The 15,299-nt window shown below is 35.8% G+C and overlaps 1 protein-coding gene across 1 annotated transcript; it reads left to right on the plus strand.

Moving 5' to 3' along the window:
- The first annotated feature begins 4,456 nt into the window (after window positions 1-4,456).
- Window positions 4,457-9,840, plus strand: LOC127871009 (perlucin-like protein). Its single transcript, XM_052413624.1, has 5 exons — window positions 4,457-4,622; window positions 7,536-7,630; window positions 8,976-9,075; window positions 9,262-9,484; window positions 9,733-9,840. The coding sequence occupies exons 1-5, from the start codon at window positions 4,559-4,561 to the stop codon at window positions 9,761-9,763; spliced, it is 513 nt and encodes a 170-aa protein (XP_052269584.1). The 5' UTR covers window positions 4,457-4,558; the 3' UTR covers window positions 9,764-9,840.
- The last annotated feature ends 5,459 nt before the right edge of the window (window positions 9,841-15,299 follow it).

Below are 15,299 nucleotides of genomic sequence, written 5' to 3' on the forward strand. Positions count from 1 at the left end.
TGGCATGATCATTACTGTAACGAAAACGGGCATGTCATATGCGAGAAACCGTAAGTATGTTTTGTGCTTTAGCTGTATGGATGTGTACGTTTAACGCACGTGATTAATGACTTCGTTAATGATATTGTAGAATATATTATTGTATTGTATTATTATACATAAACTTAATCAAAACTACCCACCAAGCAATTGTTGTCAACGTTTTGAATTCACTAATAAAATAGATTATTTAATATAGTGAAATTTCTATTCCATGTGGTAATGAAGATATATACACATGCAGTTGAATCGTTTCAGAGGCCTGAAATGGTCGGATAGACAAGAATAAGGGAAAACTACAATAGTCCGCTACTGACATTAAGCATACGATAAACAAAAGGAAGACACTGCAAATAATTCTAGGATTCTCCTATCTGTATTGAGAAAGTTCATAGATCTTGTACAATCGGAGACCAATGATAACCCCTATATATAACTGTATATATTATTGTATTATATTATATATTATTATTTTTAAATGTCATGGCATGATTGGCCTGTTTTGTTGTAGTGCTACAAGCTGGCACAGAACAAAAATATCGTAGGGATAGTGTATCTTATATTAACGACATTAAACGTGCATTCTGTACTGTTTTTGTCGGGCTTTAATTAAAAGAAACATATATAAGAAATTATAATGACGGATATTCTTACGTTATATAAAACACTATTTGACTTTATAGTTTCGTTTTTCTGATAAATTTCTTTTGGTTTAACCCTGGGGTGTCAAAAGGTTAAACGGAACCATTTTAAATCGATAAAAAGGTATTCAAAATATTATTTTATCAACAATATTATGATATATCTTAAAATAAATTTGCGACAAGTGGTACACAACATTAACATACGTGCTTTATGCAGAGGTCACAGACGAACCTATTCTAAATCATTTCTATGGCTTGACTTGTTTTATGTCGGTTTGAATTCACATGTGACTTTTTACTTGATTAAGCCATTCATAATCATTTATTGGGTTAATAATTACTATTTTTATTTAAATGTATTTACACTTACGGTCATAAGACAATGACATACGGCAGCGCTGCACTGAGCGTCAGTAATAGGCATGTGAAGAATAAAACTGGTAATCGTTTCCGAATATTTCATAGCGTTTAGTTCATATTGCTAACATTAGCATTGATATTGATAATCACATAGATTCCATATATTAAGAAAAAGTATATTTAATATGTTAACATTTGATGGATAATTCATAATAAACTTATTTCAGAAAAAAAAACATTTTTTTGAATGTCCTGTAAAGTATTTATTAGCAACATTATAAACTTTGGTGGGAAATAACGATGTAAAAATGATTCTAGACCTAAACACAAGATTCACACTTTTAACTTGTGGATTACGTTTATTGGTTTGATTTTTTTTTTCGAAACTATCGTAGTTGTACGCACATACCCGGAGATCGCTCTAGAAGATTTCACAGCGTTGATACTTTCGATTCCACACCGCTCGTTTGAGCACGCCGTGCAAACACCAAACCCGCGGTCTTTATTTGTAACATGATTTGACCGACCGCCATTACACGGCGTTCCAGGCGATTGCACGATGCCATAACAAGTGTGATCCATATGTTTACGCTGTGAGAACGCCGACCCGTTGTGACTGGGTTTTATCAACACAATGACACGTTTATTTCTCCGAAGTGACATTTATGCTTTTCCCATATAAAATATGAAAAAAATGCACACACGAGATTTAAGTAAAATGAGGATTTCTTTTTAATCATACAGTTTGAATACATACAATTATTGGCTCCTGAGTGAATCAACATGAACATGTTTTCATATTATTACCAACGATGGCATGACCAATTATGTGTTCCACGCAATTGCCTTGATTCAAGGTCGAAATTCAAGGCAAAAATTCATACATTTTTATTATATTTCTATATTTCATATCTTTTGACTATTATTATTCATGCCCACACGCTGTGTCGCTTTAATCCTTTCTCTATGTGAACGATGAAAGTTATAATTTAAACTGAAAGGTTATGCATTTTTGTTTTCGCTCATGGACAATTTGATGATTTAGTGGAATTATTTAATTATTAAAATTATATAAAGATTTAAATATCACTTTGGATTTATATTCCCCCTTACCAGCCTATGTGTCGAGAATGCCTTTTAAGCACATCAGTAAATGTTCAAATCCAGAATTCAATATCAAATGTCATTCAGAAGGCTTTTTCGTCTTGTGAACATTATTCGCAATATTTTCGCATTGCTGCATAATTGTTTTCCATGTTTTATGATCGTAACTTTAGTTATATAAGTATACATTTATATTCAATTTAAGTAACAATCATAGGATCAATATTAAGCATAAATCGGGAGAAGGAAAAACATCATGTCATAGAATTTTATTTTTATTTGAAATTTTAAAGTAACGATAGCATGTACGTTTATAAAAAGAAACATATCAATAAGGCATGCAAAGTACAACAAATATTCAAGAACAAATATAAGGAAAAACATCATGTCATAGAATTTTATTTTTATTTGAAATTTTAAAATAACGATATCATGTACGTTTATAAAATGAAACATAGCAACAAGTCATGCAAAGTACATCACAAAGCCTTTCGGTGTGACAGCGCCTTTTTAATGCGATTTATGCTTCAGTGTCGTCCTGGCTCAATGTCACATAGTTCTTGTTGAAGACTTTATAACTAGCACTTTCTAGTGAACCAGTGACATGATTCCATAGATTTGTAGTATACCGCGCATATGTAAAACTTACTTTACACACATAACACGTTGCGGTCTTCTTATCTACAGACCGTGTAAAGTATTTCTATACCTCCGAAGGGGCTGGTAGTATTTTCAGATTTAAATTATGATCCCTTATCACAAATAATTGTTCCGAAGTTTTCTTCCAAAAACTGACCATTCAATCGAATATTCCAATATTCGAATAATTTTGCCATCGGAAAACCTGGTTAACAATGAGTGACATTGTTATGGCTCGGACAAGCTCATTTATGGCCATTTTTGATTTTTGAACTCCAAGTGACCTTGACCTTGGAGATATCGACGTAATTGTTTCGCATGACACACCGTCCAATAATTGTGAACAAATGTACCGAGTCATTTTAAAATCTCTCAATGAATGGCATAGGTATGGCCCGGACAAGATCATTTATGGCCATTTTTGACCTTTGAACTCAAAGTGTGACCTTGACCTTGGAGATATCGACGTTATTCATTCGCATGACACACCGTCCAATGATTGTGAACAAATGTACCGAGTAATTTTTAAATCTCACAATGAATGACATATTTATGGCCCGGACGAGATCATTTATGGCCATTTTTGACCTTTTAACTCAAAGTGTGACCTGACGTTGCAGAAATCGACGTATTTTTTTCGCATGACACACCGTCCAATGATGGGGAACAAATGTGCCAAATGATTTTAAAATCTAACAACGAACGACTTAGTTATGGCCCGGACAAGCTCAATTAGAATTTTTCCGCCCGACCACCCGCCCGAGGGCCCGTCCGCCGACATTCACCAATCTAATAATCCGTTTTTTCCTTCGGTTAAAATTCAATAACAGTCCCTAATATGAATGTAGTGATTTTCATAACATTTGTGAAACCTCAAACAATTTACTGACTGGTGTAAAGTTTCCAACGTCTAAATCATCATTTTTCGTGTACGCATGTTGAACGTTATGCTGTCTAATACAACATTCCATTTATCAACAAACATACTGATAGTAAATTTATACTTGGAGGTGCTTTAAGATTATTAAGGGCATTGAGTAAACAGTATTTAAATTTGTATGCCCCCGAAGGGTGGCATATAGTTTTTGAACTGTCCGTCACTCCGTCTGTCTGTCTGTCTGTCTGTCTGTCTGTCTAAGCGTTTTTTAAGTAAAATTGATGAAAATTACTATATAGAGTACATCGAACGTAAATATTTGATCATAAAGATGATATCAATGACACTAGATACTTGACATATTACGGAAAAGCTATGTTAAAGAGTCATCAAAGTGGCATGTATGCACGATTGTTCCACCACCCTCGTCATCATTCCATCTTCGATAGAGTTTGTTATAAGTGTTTGGACCTGCGGAGTACTGTGAACCTGTAGCTGGATATATGCTTTAACTCATGGACCACCTCTTTTTATGCACAAATGTGCTTACGGGTTTTAATTTTAGATTTTCTTACCTGTTTTGTGAATTCCGAGCATCCATTTTTCTTGTTTATGACAGAGAGGCAGCGAATAATGAACAGATAGGCAGCATTTTGACAAAAAGGCGACCGATATGCTTTTACAACGTGACTTAGTCCAATGAATGTTTATCATAATAAAAGTTTGCACTAAGAACACGAAATTTCATCATGTAAATGCAAACCTATGGTCGAAATACAATTACGTCAGTAGACATGTATAAACTGGGGAACGTTGGCTATCGCGCTGATAAGGCATTTGTATAAATACGTGGACGTTGGAGCAATTGCAAAATAAGAAGTGCTCCAAAATCAACATGATTATGGCTCTATTACCGATCATTATTGCTGTCATGACAGCCGCTTTTATAGCGCAGACGGGTAATACAACTTTTATATTCAAGTTGGTGTACGCATATTCTTTTATAATGTCTCATATCCACTGGGGGCTGACGAGGTCAAAGCGTAGTCCGTTTCGCTACGACGTCGGGTATATGTTTTACTACGAAAACATGGTGTAAATACACTACTTAATCAGGCGAGTTTCATATTTTCTGGTGTTTATGGATTAGAGAACGGAACATCCAGTAATGGTAGGTACTTATTTTCAATAACAAACTAATAACAAATGCGCGTAGTTGCAACCTTTAAGTTTATTTTGAGCTAAAATCGAAATATTTTGATTTGAAGCAATGCATAAGGTGGTTATTCTGTTAAAATAGCCAATTACGGTAACTTAAATTAAATAAAACTACATTTTACTTCGATTCAGTGTACATTACACATTTTAAAGTACAAAACAGGTTACGAACATATATTTTAATTATGCAAATTCTTTGTTTCGAAGGAAATTACAAGTCGTTTTATGTAAAGGTTTCGCACAGAGTATGTATTGGTTGCGCAACGAAGTACAAATATAATGTATAGGTTGCTCAACGAAGTTTCTGTATCCATTTCTGGACATATCACATGCAGTTTTCAGTTACTGCAGACTGCCATTTCCCAGTGCAAAAGATGCCGTGCTTCACTGTGCGCATGAACATCCAAACGAAAAGGTTGAACCCGGTGAAAGCCTGCAGAGTCCCGACAGAGCCCCGGTATACCGTCACTACGCCGGCACTCACCGGGGTTATACCGGCATCAGACCCCGGCAGAGCTGCGGCAACGCCCCGGTTTAACCGGGGACAACCGGGGCTCCACCGGGAAAGTATTCAAATGTTTAATACCTCCGGGATGAACCAGGAGTTACCGGGAAGGACCGGCAATAACCGGCTTGGCACTGGAAACAACCGGGACTGCATCGGGAACAACCGGGACGGTACCGTCAGAGCACCGGTTTACTTATGTAACGTAGCTATAAAGGGACTCTTCCGGCATTCACCGGGGCGTTGCCGTAGCTCTGCCGGGATGGTTTTAGGCCCCGGTGGAGCTAAGGTGCCGTCCCGGTTGTTCCCGGTACAGTCCAGGTTGTTCCAGGTGCCACGCAGGTCGTTGCCGGTCCTACCCGGTGACTCCCGGTTCATCCCGGAGGTATTAAACATTTTAATACTTTCCCGGTGGAGCACCGGTTGTCCCCGGTCGTCCACGGTTTATCCCGGTGGAGCACCGGTTCATCCCGGTAGGGCCCCGGTTCATCCCGGTAGATGCCTGATCACGCACTGGGGCTCCGCCGGCATCATAGTGAGACTGGGCCTTAACCGCATTGTAACACGAAGTAAATTTACCGGCCGTCATGTACGCAGTTAACAATAACCTGTGACAGAAACCCACTGCCACAACTTTACAACAATATATTGATTATGCAATTGCGGATTTGTGCCATTGGGGTCCTACTTTCCACACCTTACGGCTGTTACAGGTGTGGATTTTACAGGTACAATCATGTATACGAACATGAAATTCACCTCAAAATTAGTTGACGATAACCGATTTTCAAGAAAATCGCTTTGATATATACAATGTAAAAATCAAAATCCGTATGAGATAAATAATGATCGAAGTTGGAACATGGGATTTACTTTGACATAAGCAGAGTTTCGAGATAAGCGAGTTGGGAATAACGAGAATCGAATGTCATTTGATAAAGAGTACCGTATGCTGAAAACCTATCGTCGGTCTCTATCAAAATGAACGTATAAGGGATTGTCAAAAGGTGAAGATGCGTCATTTTTATTGAGACCGACGACATTAGGTTCTCGACTCTCAACTGTCATCTTATATATGGATTTTCGATTTTAATCGTTTCCTTTGGCCTAGTCGTGAATGTAATTATATCATAATAATGTGCATTACCATGTCGACTGTGCGCTTCGGATCATGTTGTGCCGTTGTTACTACCTCTGTCTCAAAGGAAACATCCAACCACTCCATGACTCTGTATTAATTTTTCTTCTTCTTTATTTTGCCTTTGAGAGATAACCAATACGTCTTCTGTGAGGTACGCATGCATTGTCGTAGCGAGGCATATACGTATGCTGTCAGAGACATGATCATGCCTTATAATAATATGTAGCCTTTATTTCTGATAACTGGGTCACCCTACACATTTCTAAACACAGCAGTGGCTTAACAATACATAGATCAATATGGAAATTGTAAAATTGTGTCAATTAAACACAGTTGTAAACCTTAATTGCATTTTTTTTAAGTGAAACTTGACTTCGGTTTGATAAATCAGCGGTCTATTTCATGTTTAACCGCATAAACCAGACACATCTTGGATTATAATTTGATGTAACAGACCTATGAAATGACATTGTGCTTAAATTCAGAGTTTTGTTATTACAAAATCATAATCTTACATGTTTTAAACACAATTTTCGACTATCCGTTCTCGATGTCATGTGTATTTAAACAATGTTTTCGTAGTAAAACATATACTCGACGTCGTAGCGAAACGGACTACGCTTTGACCTCGTCAGCCCCCAGTGATATCAGATTATGCCTTTTTTCAATGGTTAGCGTTTGTTAAATAAATCTTCATGAAATATAGATGCGACAATCACAAGGCTATTTGTGTTCTTTGTCGGTTATACTCGTACATATTTCTATGAGAGTTTTACTTTGATAACGTTTCGAAAGATGTACATTTAATTAAAAAAAAACTGGTGATTATAAATGAAATGGGAAAAAAACAACATTTAAACTTGCCGTTTTGAAAAGGTATCCATATGAGTTCGTAAAACCAAATTGCAATATTAACACATTTTTATAAATCTATTTAAAGGATGATATGTCGTTGAATGTTTTTTTTTCATCTATACTTATTAATCTCGTATCTTTTATGTTATAAAGGAGCGAGCGCCCTATGTGATGATGGCTGGACGGCATACGGTTCTTCTTGCTACTTCTCTGATGACAAAACGCAAATGCACTGGGCAGAAGGAACGGTAATTTAATGTCTTTACAAAATACTAATTGATATTGTGTGGTTTGCCCTTGTCTGGTTAACATTTAAATGCAAAGGCTTCATATATGTTAATCATCACCTTGACCGGTCTAGCCGTTGGGGGAAATCAGGGGCGACGCCAGTCAGGTTTGTTGGGTACTGCTGTGAGTAGCTCATCCATGGGGAGGAACTTCCACTCTTTCACATTGTAAATATAGCTTTTCCTTTTCACGGCCTAGACGGCAATCTCCCTCTAAGGTGCCCTGGAGCATAGTCTTGCACAGAGAGTCGTGCATGGTGACGTGTCATTACCAGTATAACTTTCGTAGTTTGAAGGTCGCAAGAAAGGGCTCTTGTGCGCCAAGAAGTGCTGCTGTCACGTTGCGGACGTATTCGTTGGTCTTATGCTCTATGTACGAGATGCGGGGCAGTCGTCGTATATACTTGTGTTCAAAGGCCTGTATCATGCGTTTTTCATCCGCGTGAAGTGTCCAGTTCCAATACAGTTACAATAAGACAAAGAGGGACATGCAGAACCCATGGTTGGTGGGAAAGCTCATGGATATGCTTGTCCAAAACCTGCTCAGTACGGCCATCGCTGCAGTCGTCATCGAAATTTGTATTCGGACTTCAGCGGTACTGGTGCCATCCTTAGGCAGGGTTGCTCCCAAGTACTTGAAGCTGGTCACATCTTTCAGCTCCACGTCATTTATGGGGACGTCTGCACTGGGTCTTGTTTGTGCTATTTACCAAGATCTTCGAATTCTTCGTGCTGACCGCCATCCCAAATTCTCCTTGTAAGGTCATGGAGTCAACTTCTGCTGCCACCCATGAGGTTCATGTCGTCAGCGAGTCTAAAGTTGGAGATGGGTCTGCCTCCGCTGGAGATCGAAGTGTGGTGGTTTTTTAGGATCTTCTGCACTATGTTCTTAAGGAAAAGGTTAAGGATTTTGATATATAACGACATCGCATTTAGTGAAGCGCTATTTACTATTTTTGCGTTGTATGACCCGAAGGTCGTTAGTCCAATTCTTTAGTTTGTTTTTGTTTCGGCCCTGTGTGGGAATATGCTTTAACAATACCTGACTACGCGTGTATTATTTATTTAATGTTTAATTAATTTCGCTTGATTCATGTTCAAAATAGTATTGCTATCGTTTAAAATGTAACGGCAATCACTTTTTTGTTGACAAGGGTGCTTTTATCTAACGGCTAATATAAAACTTTATTTCTTTTTATTATCACAGAACAACAAAGGATTATTAAGTATGCATCCGCTAGGTACAGAAGCATAAATTGAAATTCTTCAAATAATTATCGTTAGTAAAGAGTAACTGTCTTTACAGAATTACTGCCAGGCGCATGGGGGCGCTTACATCACGACCATCCAATCAGAGGGCGAGTTTCTTTTCTTGCAGGACATGTGCAGGCGTCTTTTTAAAAATGGTACGGGGAGATTATGGGGAAGCGATACACATTTTAAGTATATATGTAGTTGTATGTTATTGCTTCATTATACAGTTATATAATACATATAAACACAATAAAATATAAATACATTACACTAAGTAAAATTAAGTTGCAAATTAAACACGTGTAGTCTAAAGTCCGTTGTATATTTCATTGCTTCAGACAGAAACAATTTTTTCTACCTGGGGGCAACTGACGAAGAAATAGAAGGCATTTGGCGATGGTACACAGACAACAGCCTAGTAAATGAAGGCTATCATAATTGGTCTCCGGGGCAGCCCAACGCAAGAGTTAATGAGAATTGTGCCGTGCTTTGGGGTCCAAATGACTATACTTGGCATGATCATTTTTGTAACGAAAACGCGTACGTCATATGCGAGAAACCGTAAGTGTGTTTTAATTTTCAGCCTCATACGTGTATTAATGTGTGTATTTACTTGAGTAAATTATGTATAAGCCTTTCAGATAATGTTGAATATAGTATTTCACTGTACAGTAAATATATAAAATATGCAAACCCAGAAATTGTTGTCAGCGTTTTAAATGTACTTATTATGTGGATTAATTACAATAAACACCATTCTATCTTTTTGAAGTAATTAAATTAGTCTACATGCAGTTGATTTGTTTTAGAGGACTAAAAAGGCCAGAAGTCGTCGGATAGACATGCATAACGCATAACTGCATTTCTTAACTACTGACATTGAGCATGTAATAAAATATTGCAAGACGCAACAAATACTAGTTTAGTACTCTTGTGAATATGCTCCAATGATAAATGTAGAATTAATGATTAACAAAAACATTCAGTATAATAAAACTTCTCATAAAAGTAAAAACAACAAAACAACCACAATAATAACAATTTTAAAAGAAAAAATGCTAATACTAATATTGATGATAAAAGTTAAGATGGTGATGATCGAGATGTCGCCGATGACGCAACAATTATAATGATAATGATGATGATGATGATGACGACGAAGACGACGACGACGACGGCGATGATGATGATGATGATGATGATGATGATAAGATTATGATGATGATGATAAGAAATCTTATCATCATCATCATCATCATCATCATCATCATCATCATCATCATCATCATCATCATCATCATCATCATCATCATAATCTGATGATGATAAGATTATGATAATGATGATGATAAGAAATCTTATCATCATCATCATCATTATCATCATCATCATCATCATTAACATAATCTTATCATCATCTTATCATCATCATCATCATTATCATAATCTTATCATCATCATCATCATGATAATGATGATGATGATGAATATAATGATGATAAGATTATGATTATGATGATGATTATAGTGATGAGCAAGGCAGAGCAAATATAACGATTAAGCGAGAACATTAATCATTTTCAAATTTAAATAATATTAAACTAAGGAAGTCCCCCTGGTATGAATATAATACTCTCCCATCGACAGTAAAGTTTGGGAGGGTAATCAGAGGGAACTTTTTTTACGCGATAAAATAATTCGGTTATACGAATTTCAGTTCATACTATTTAAAAACTTTTGTGGGTGCAACCCCTTATGTTGCCTCTATGCTGTCGAGATGGCCATTATAATCGATAATAGATATTACATTGACGGGCGTGTAATATAAACATGATGAGGCAGTGTATTTCATTGATGGTTACAGTTGGACTGTTTTCAAACGTAATCGAGTGGAGCTTTTAACAATTGCAATTGGATTATTTAATGCGTCATCGTGAGGTAAGTTTTATTTTAAATGTGGGTCATTTATCCTTTTGTATTAAAGGTATACTTCTCAAAGGAAATAACGTAGTTGCAATAATTCAACTCTCAGGTGTATAACCCAAAGGGCAACTGAGAGTTGCAACTTGCAATGCGCCGTCTATTTTCCATAGGTGCAAAATGTGACCACAACTGAAAATGCTTAGGAACACTGATACTGCCAAAACTTATCAACTTTACCTGTCTAAAGCACAAACTCATGCAAACAATACCATCAAGGCCTGACATAATTGCTTTTTATTTACTTTGCTATTTTTTCGTTCGCTCTATCCACCTTATTGGGAAACTGTTGTTATATTGCCGACAAAAAGTGTCGCTATCGGTTAGGTTGCAGTACACCAATCGTCTGCACATCGTGATGTTCGATGTAACCTAAGTCGATAACGATGTTGAACAGGTGTCAAATATTAACGCTGTTCCAAAATTCAAAATGAAAATGTCAGCATAAATAGAGTGTTGAAAAATCGTCGTCTTTTTAGGTTGCATGCAAAGGATGGCGTCCGTAGGCTGCCATTCAGGTACATTCAATGTATTTTTGAAGTTTATCCATCGCTTTCCTTAATTGGTAACGAATGACGTCTATTTAGTGATGCGCATGATATTGTGCGCAAAACTGCGATTGTGTTTATGAAGAGGAGCAAATGTACTCCCAGAGCCGCCAAAGTAAAAATTATCAAAGGCTCTGAGAGTATGTTTATATGGACTAGAAATAATGTCCCTCAATGTATGCAACAATTTAGTGTATGAGCGCCAAAAGGCACTGATTAAGTGTTTCATAAATAAAGCTATTTTGTTAAGAGTGACAGTATTGTTAGTTCACATAAAAGCCAGAAATATAATGACGTTTAGGCGGAGTGTATATTTAAAAGTGATTAATTTTGTTCTCGTTTTTCTGAAGTGCGGACATAATAAAAGGTAATGTAGTTCGAACCAAATATCGCTTGTATTACAGGGGTAACATTCTCGATTTTCATGGCATGTTAAGTTTTGAGAAAAGCGGCAAGTTTCAACTGGGAATAGATGGTTTCCGGAACGGAAATGTTTCATTTTTTATCGTAGTGTTTCTGGTAAGGCTGTTAAATAATATTCAGAATTGGTATTATTTTAAATAATCCGTACATATTATCTTTAGATGAACATTTCACCTGTGTATTCCAACACTGGATAAACTGATCAGTTAATGTTGTCTTAACATGTATATGTATTTTATTCGTCGAAATTTTACCTTGCTGTAACCATAAAAATGAAAGACCAGTGGAGTGTAAGACGCTGACAATACAGTTAGTCCTTATATTGTCTATATTCGTAATGATCATAAAGTTATACAATAAAAATGACAATTGTGTGTGTTCACTTGTTATTATCTTGTTCCAAAACTTTATCATTATTGTTTTATAATTATATCGAGCGGGTATCTTCCAAATTATGCATATAGCAATATCTTGGCATATACTTTTTAACTTAAAGGGGCCTTTTCACGTTTTGGTAAATTGACAAAATTATAAACAATAGTTTCAGATTCACAAATTTTTGTTGTAGTTATGATATTTGTGAGGAAACAGTAATACTGAAGATTTACCGTGCTCTTAAATATCCATTATATGCACCTTTGACGATTTAAAAACCTGGAATTATTAAGCGTTGCAGCGCGAAACGATTGGATAATTTGGAGAGGTCTGTTGTTGTCGTTATATTTTGTGATTCTCCGAGGATTAGTTATATAAAGTATAAAATACATAACTGATTGTATGAGCTCGGATGGCCGAGTGGTCTAAGTGATAGACTTTTACTCCAGGGGTCAGTGGTTCGAGCCAAGTTGAGAGTTACTTTATTTCTTTAATTGTATTCTTGTTTTTTACTGAAGCTTTTTAGATCCAATGTTTACATTTATCAATATAAAGCATTTAATGGCAAACTGTAAAACATGCCAAAATCCGTGAAAAGGCCCCTTTAAGTAAGTTTCCATAAGTCAAAGTAGGGACAACAGTTTGGTCAAATAATTTGATATGAAGGTCATGTGATAAATTCAGGTTATCTCATTTTGTAAATAATTAGAACAATGACTTGTTGGCTTGTTCTACAATATATTTTCTACTACTGAAAAACACCAAGATTGGGGAGAAAACAACACCTATATTTTTTATTCTTCGGCTGTTTAGAGCAATTGTTTTTTATGTAGAATCTATATTTTTAGATTTTAGTTGTCCCAAAACCATAACTTTAGTTGTGGAATAATTAATATTTTATTTTCAAGTATTGCAGTCAGAAGCAATAAAGTTCATTTTTTAAAATCCTCTTCATTTTCACCGAGGATTATGGAATCATCTGCATAAAGCAAGGCAATAAACTTTAGCAAGTGAATTGCGTTATTTAAATTTAACTTCTATACTTATCCCATTACTCGTTTGTTGTAAGAAAGCATCAAGATCATTCATGTATACACAGAAAAGTAAATGAAAGTAAATGAGATAGATTTCCACAATGTCTCACTACTAAAGTACTAACAAACATTGAGAGAAACACAGAAATTAACATTATAATATATTTCGTTGATAACGGTGAATATTTTAGCTTGTATTCGAAGTTTATGTATATTATGCCACATACCTGTTCTCCGAATAGAATCAAATGCAATCGAAAAATCTATAAAGGAACATAATTATTTTCTTTTAGCTGCCCTGAATTTGTGGAAGAGCGTATTTAATGTTAATATGTGGCCTCATAACTTGAGCTTGGTTTTCATGAAATTTGTTATTAATTGTGTTCTAGAAAAGCGTCGATTCGTGTGTTAATTGCAGCTGCACATAGCTGTAATAAGCAACTTAAAATTGTAAATGTTTAGGATCAATCTTAGATACTTTATTTCAAGATATGGGTTTATTGCACCTATTAACAAAGCTGCATGGAAGATTCCGGTGTCTAAAATTTTGTTGAAAAGACTGCAATAATTTTGGAGCATTTTGAAATACGTGTTCTTAATGAATTCATATAAATGTCAATTTGTGATGACGCTTTTCCATTCTTTAATTGTATAATCATTTAATTAATTTCGTTGCAAGTGATAGGTGCATTCAGGAGTTTGACATATGTTACTGGTGTGCCATGTTCGTCTGGTTCTGGTGGAAATATATCAGGGTGTATAGTTGAATTAGTTTCTTTAAAGAATCAAATAAAAACTTTTCGATATACGGGCGTTCACTTACCTTTTTACTTTTATTTATATTGTTTACAAGATTCCAACATGCTTTGGGGTTGTAGACTTTCATCAATCCTTACTTATTTCTACATTACTATATGTTTATTTATGAACGTATTTAGCCCGTGTTTATTGTGGCAGCTGGCCGTATCTAAGTTATGATTATTTAGTGTGAATTTGTGTAACTGGTAACCAAAAGCGTGGTTGTATTTACTTCTTGCCTTACCAAAGCGACCATTCATAATTATTAGTTTATTAAACTTGCATATTTCTAGTAATTTATGTCCCGTGTTATTGGTTTTATTACACCGTGAATAACGTTAGCGTGGGATACGTAGTTGGGTTAATAGGTGTGATGGGGTACAGGCATTCATCGTGCCTTCATCACTTTCAAAGTTTTGAGATAAGAAGTAATCGAGGTCGATTTAATCGGGTAAATTTGATGTGTAACCATTAAAGTCGCGAGTTAAAGCGGGTATATACGATCTTGTCAAATATTTATTCATTAATATAAAATGTGTAAAAAAATATTATACATATATTTCAATATAAACTAAAATAAAAGTTTAGAAGAGCATGTGTCGAAAAATGCGAAATTAGCCATATATTTAATTCTGAAATCGAAAAAGGCTGTACAGCCGAATTCGCCAGCATGTATATAATGCATGTACGATGTGAATCTAAATTTAGTTTTACGGTTCATTTTAAATTCCTGCAGCGATATCGATTCATACGACACTCGAACACTTACTAAAAAGACGAATGCATCGGTTATTGTTGGAAAATATGTACGAATTATCTTGGTCACAATCGGCTCGGGGCGCTAATTTGTATTTGCTGCATTTTATGAAATTCGTCTTAAATGTATCATTTTTCTTGCATATTGTGTGTTATGATAACATATTTGTATCAATATATTACAATTTAACTCATATAAAAATGTATATACCCGCTTTAAACGGATATAATCAAATTGTGTGCATGCATTAGTGATTTCAGTGTATAGTAGTGTGGTGGAGACCGGTTTGACTCGACCGTCCGGACCCCAAATGCGGTGACTTCTGGGAAATAGTCTTCAGTTCCGGTTCTGCTATTCCTAGACGATTCTGTTGTATTACGTTCTCCTTGGAAATCCAAGATATCCTGGGTGATCCTCAGTGCACGTGATCCAAGCCAGCGACAAAGCGTAAGTACAGCTAA

The sequence above is a fragment of the Dreissena polymorpha genome, chromosome 3, assembly GCF_020536995.1.
Source record: "Dreissena polymorpha isolate Duluth1 chromosome 3, UMN_Dpol_1.0, whole genome shotgun sequence".
Lineage (NCBI taxonomy): Eukaryota > Metazoa > Mollusca > Bivalvia > Myida > Dreissenidae > Dreissena > Dreissena polymorpha.

Bases quoted from the DNA above. Each gene is read 5' to 3' on its own strand.
- LOC127871009 (XM_052413624.1), top strand. From the start codon at position 4,559: ATGATTATGGCTCTATTACCGATCATTATTGCTGTCATGACAGCCGCT. The intron at 4,623-7,535 runs GTAATACAACTT...TATGTTATAAAG, and splicing joins CGCTTTTATAGCGCAGACGG to GAGCGAGCGCCCTATGTGAT. The intron at 9,485-9,732 runs GTAAGTGTGTTT...GATTTGTTTTAG, and splicing joins TACGTCATATGCGAGAAACC to AGGACTAAAAAGGCCAGAAG.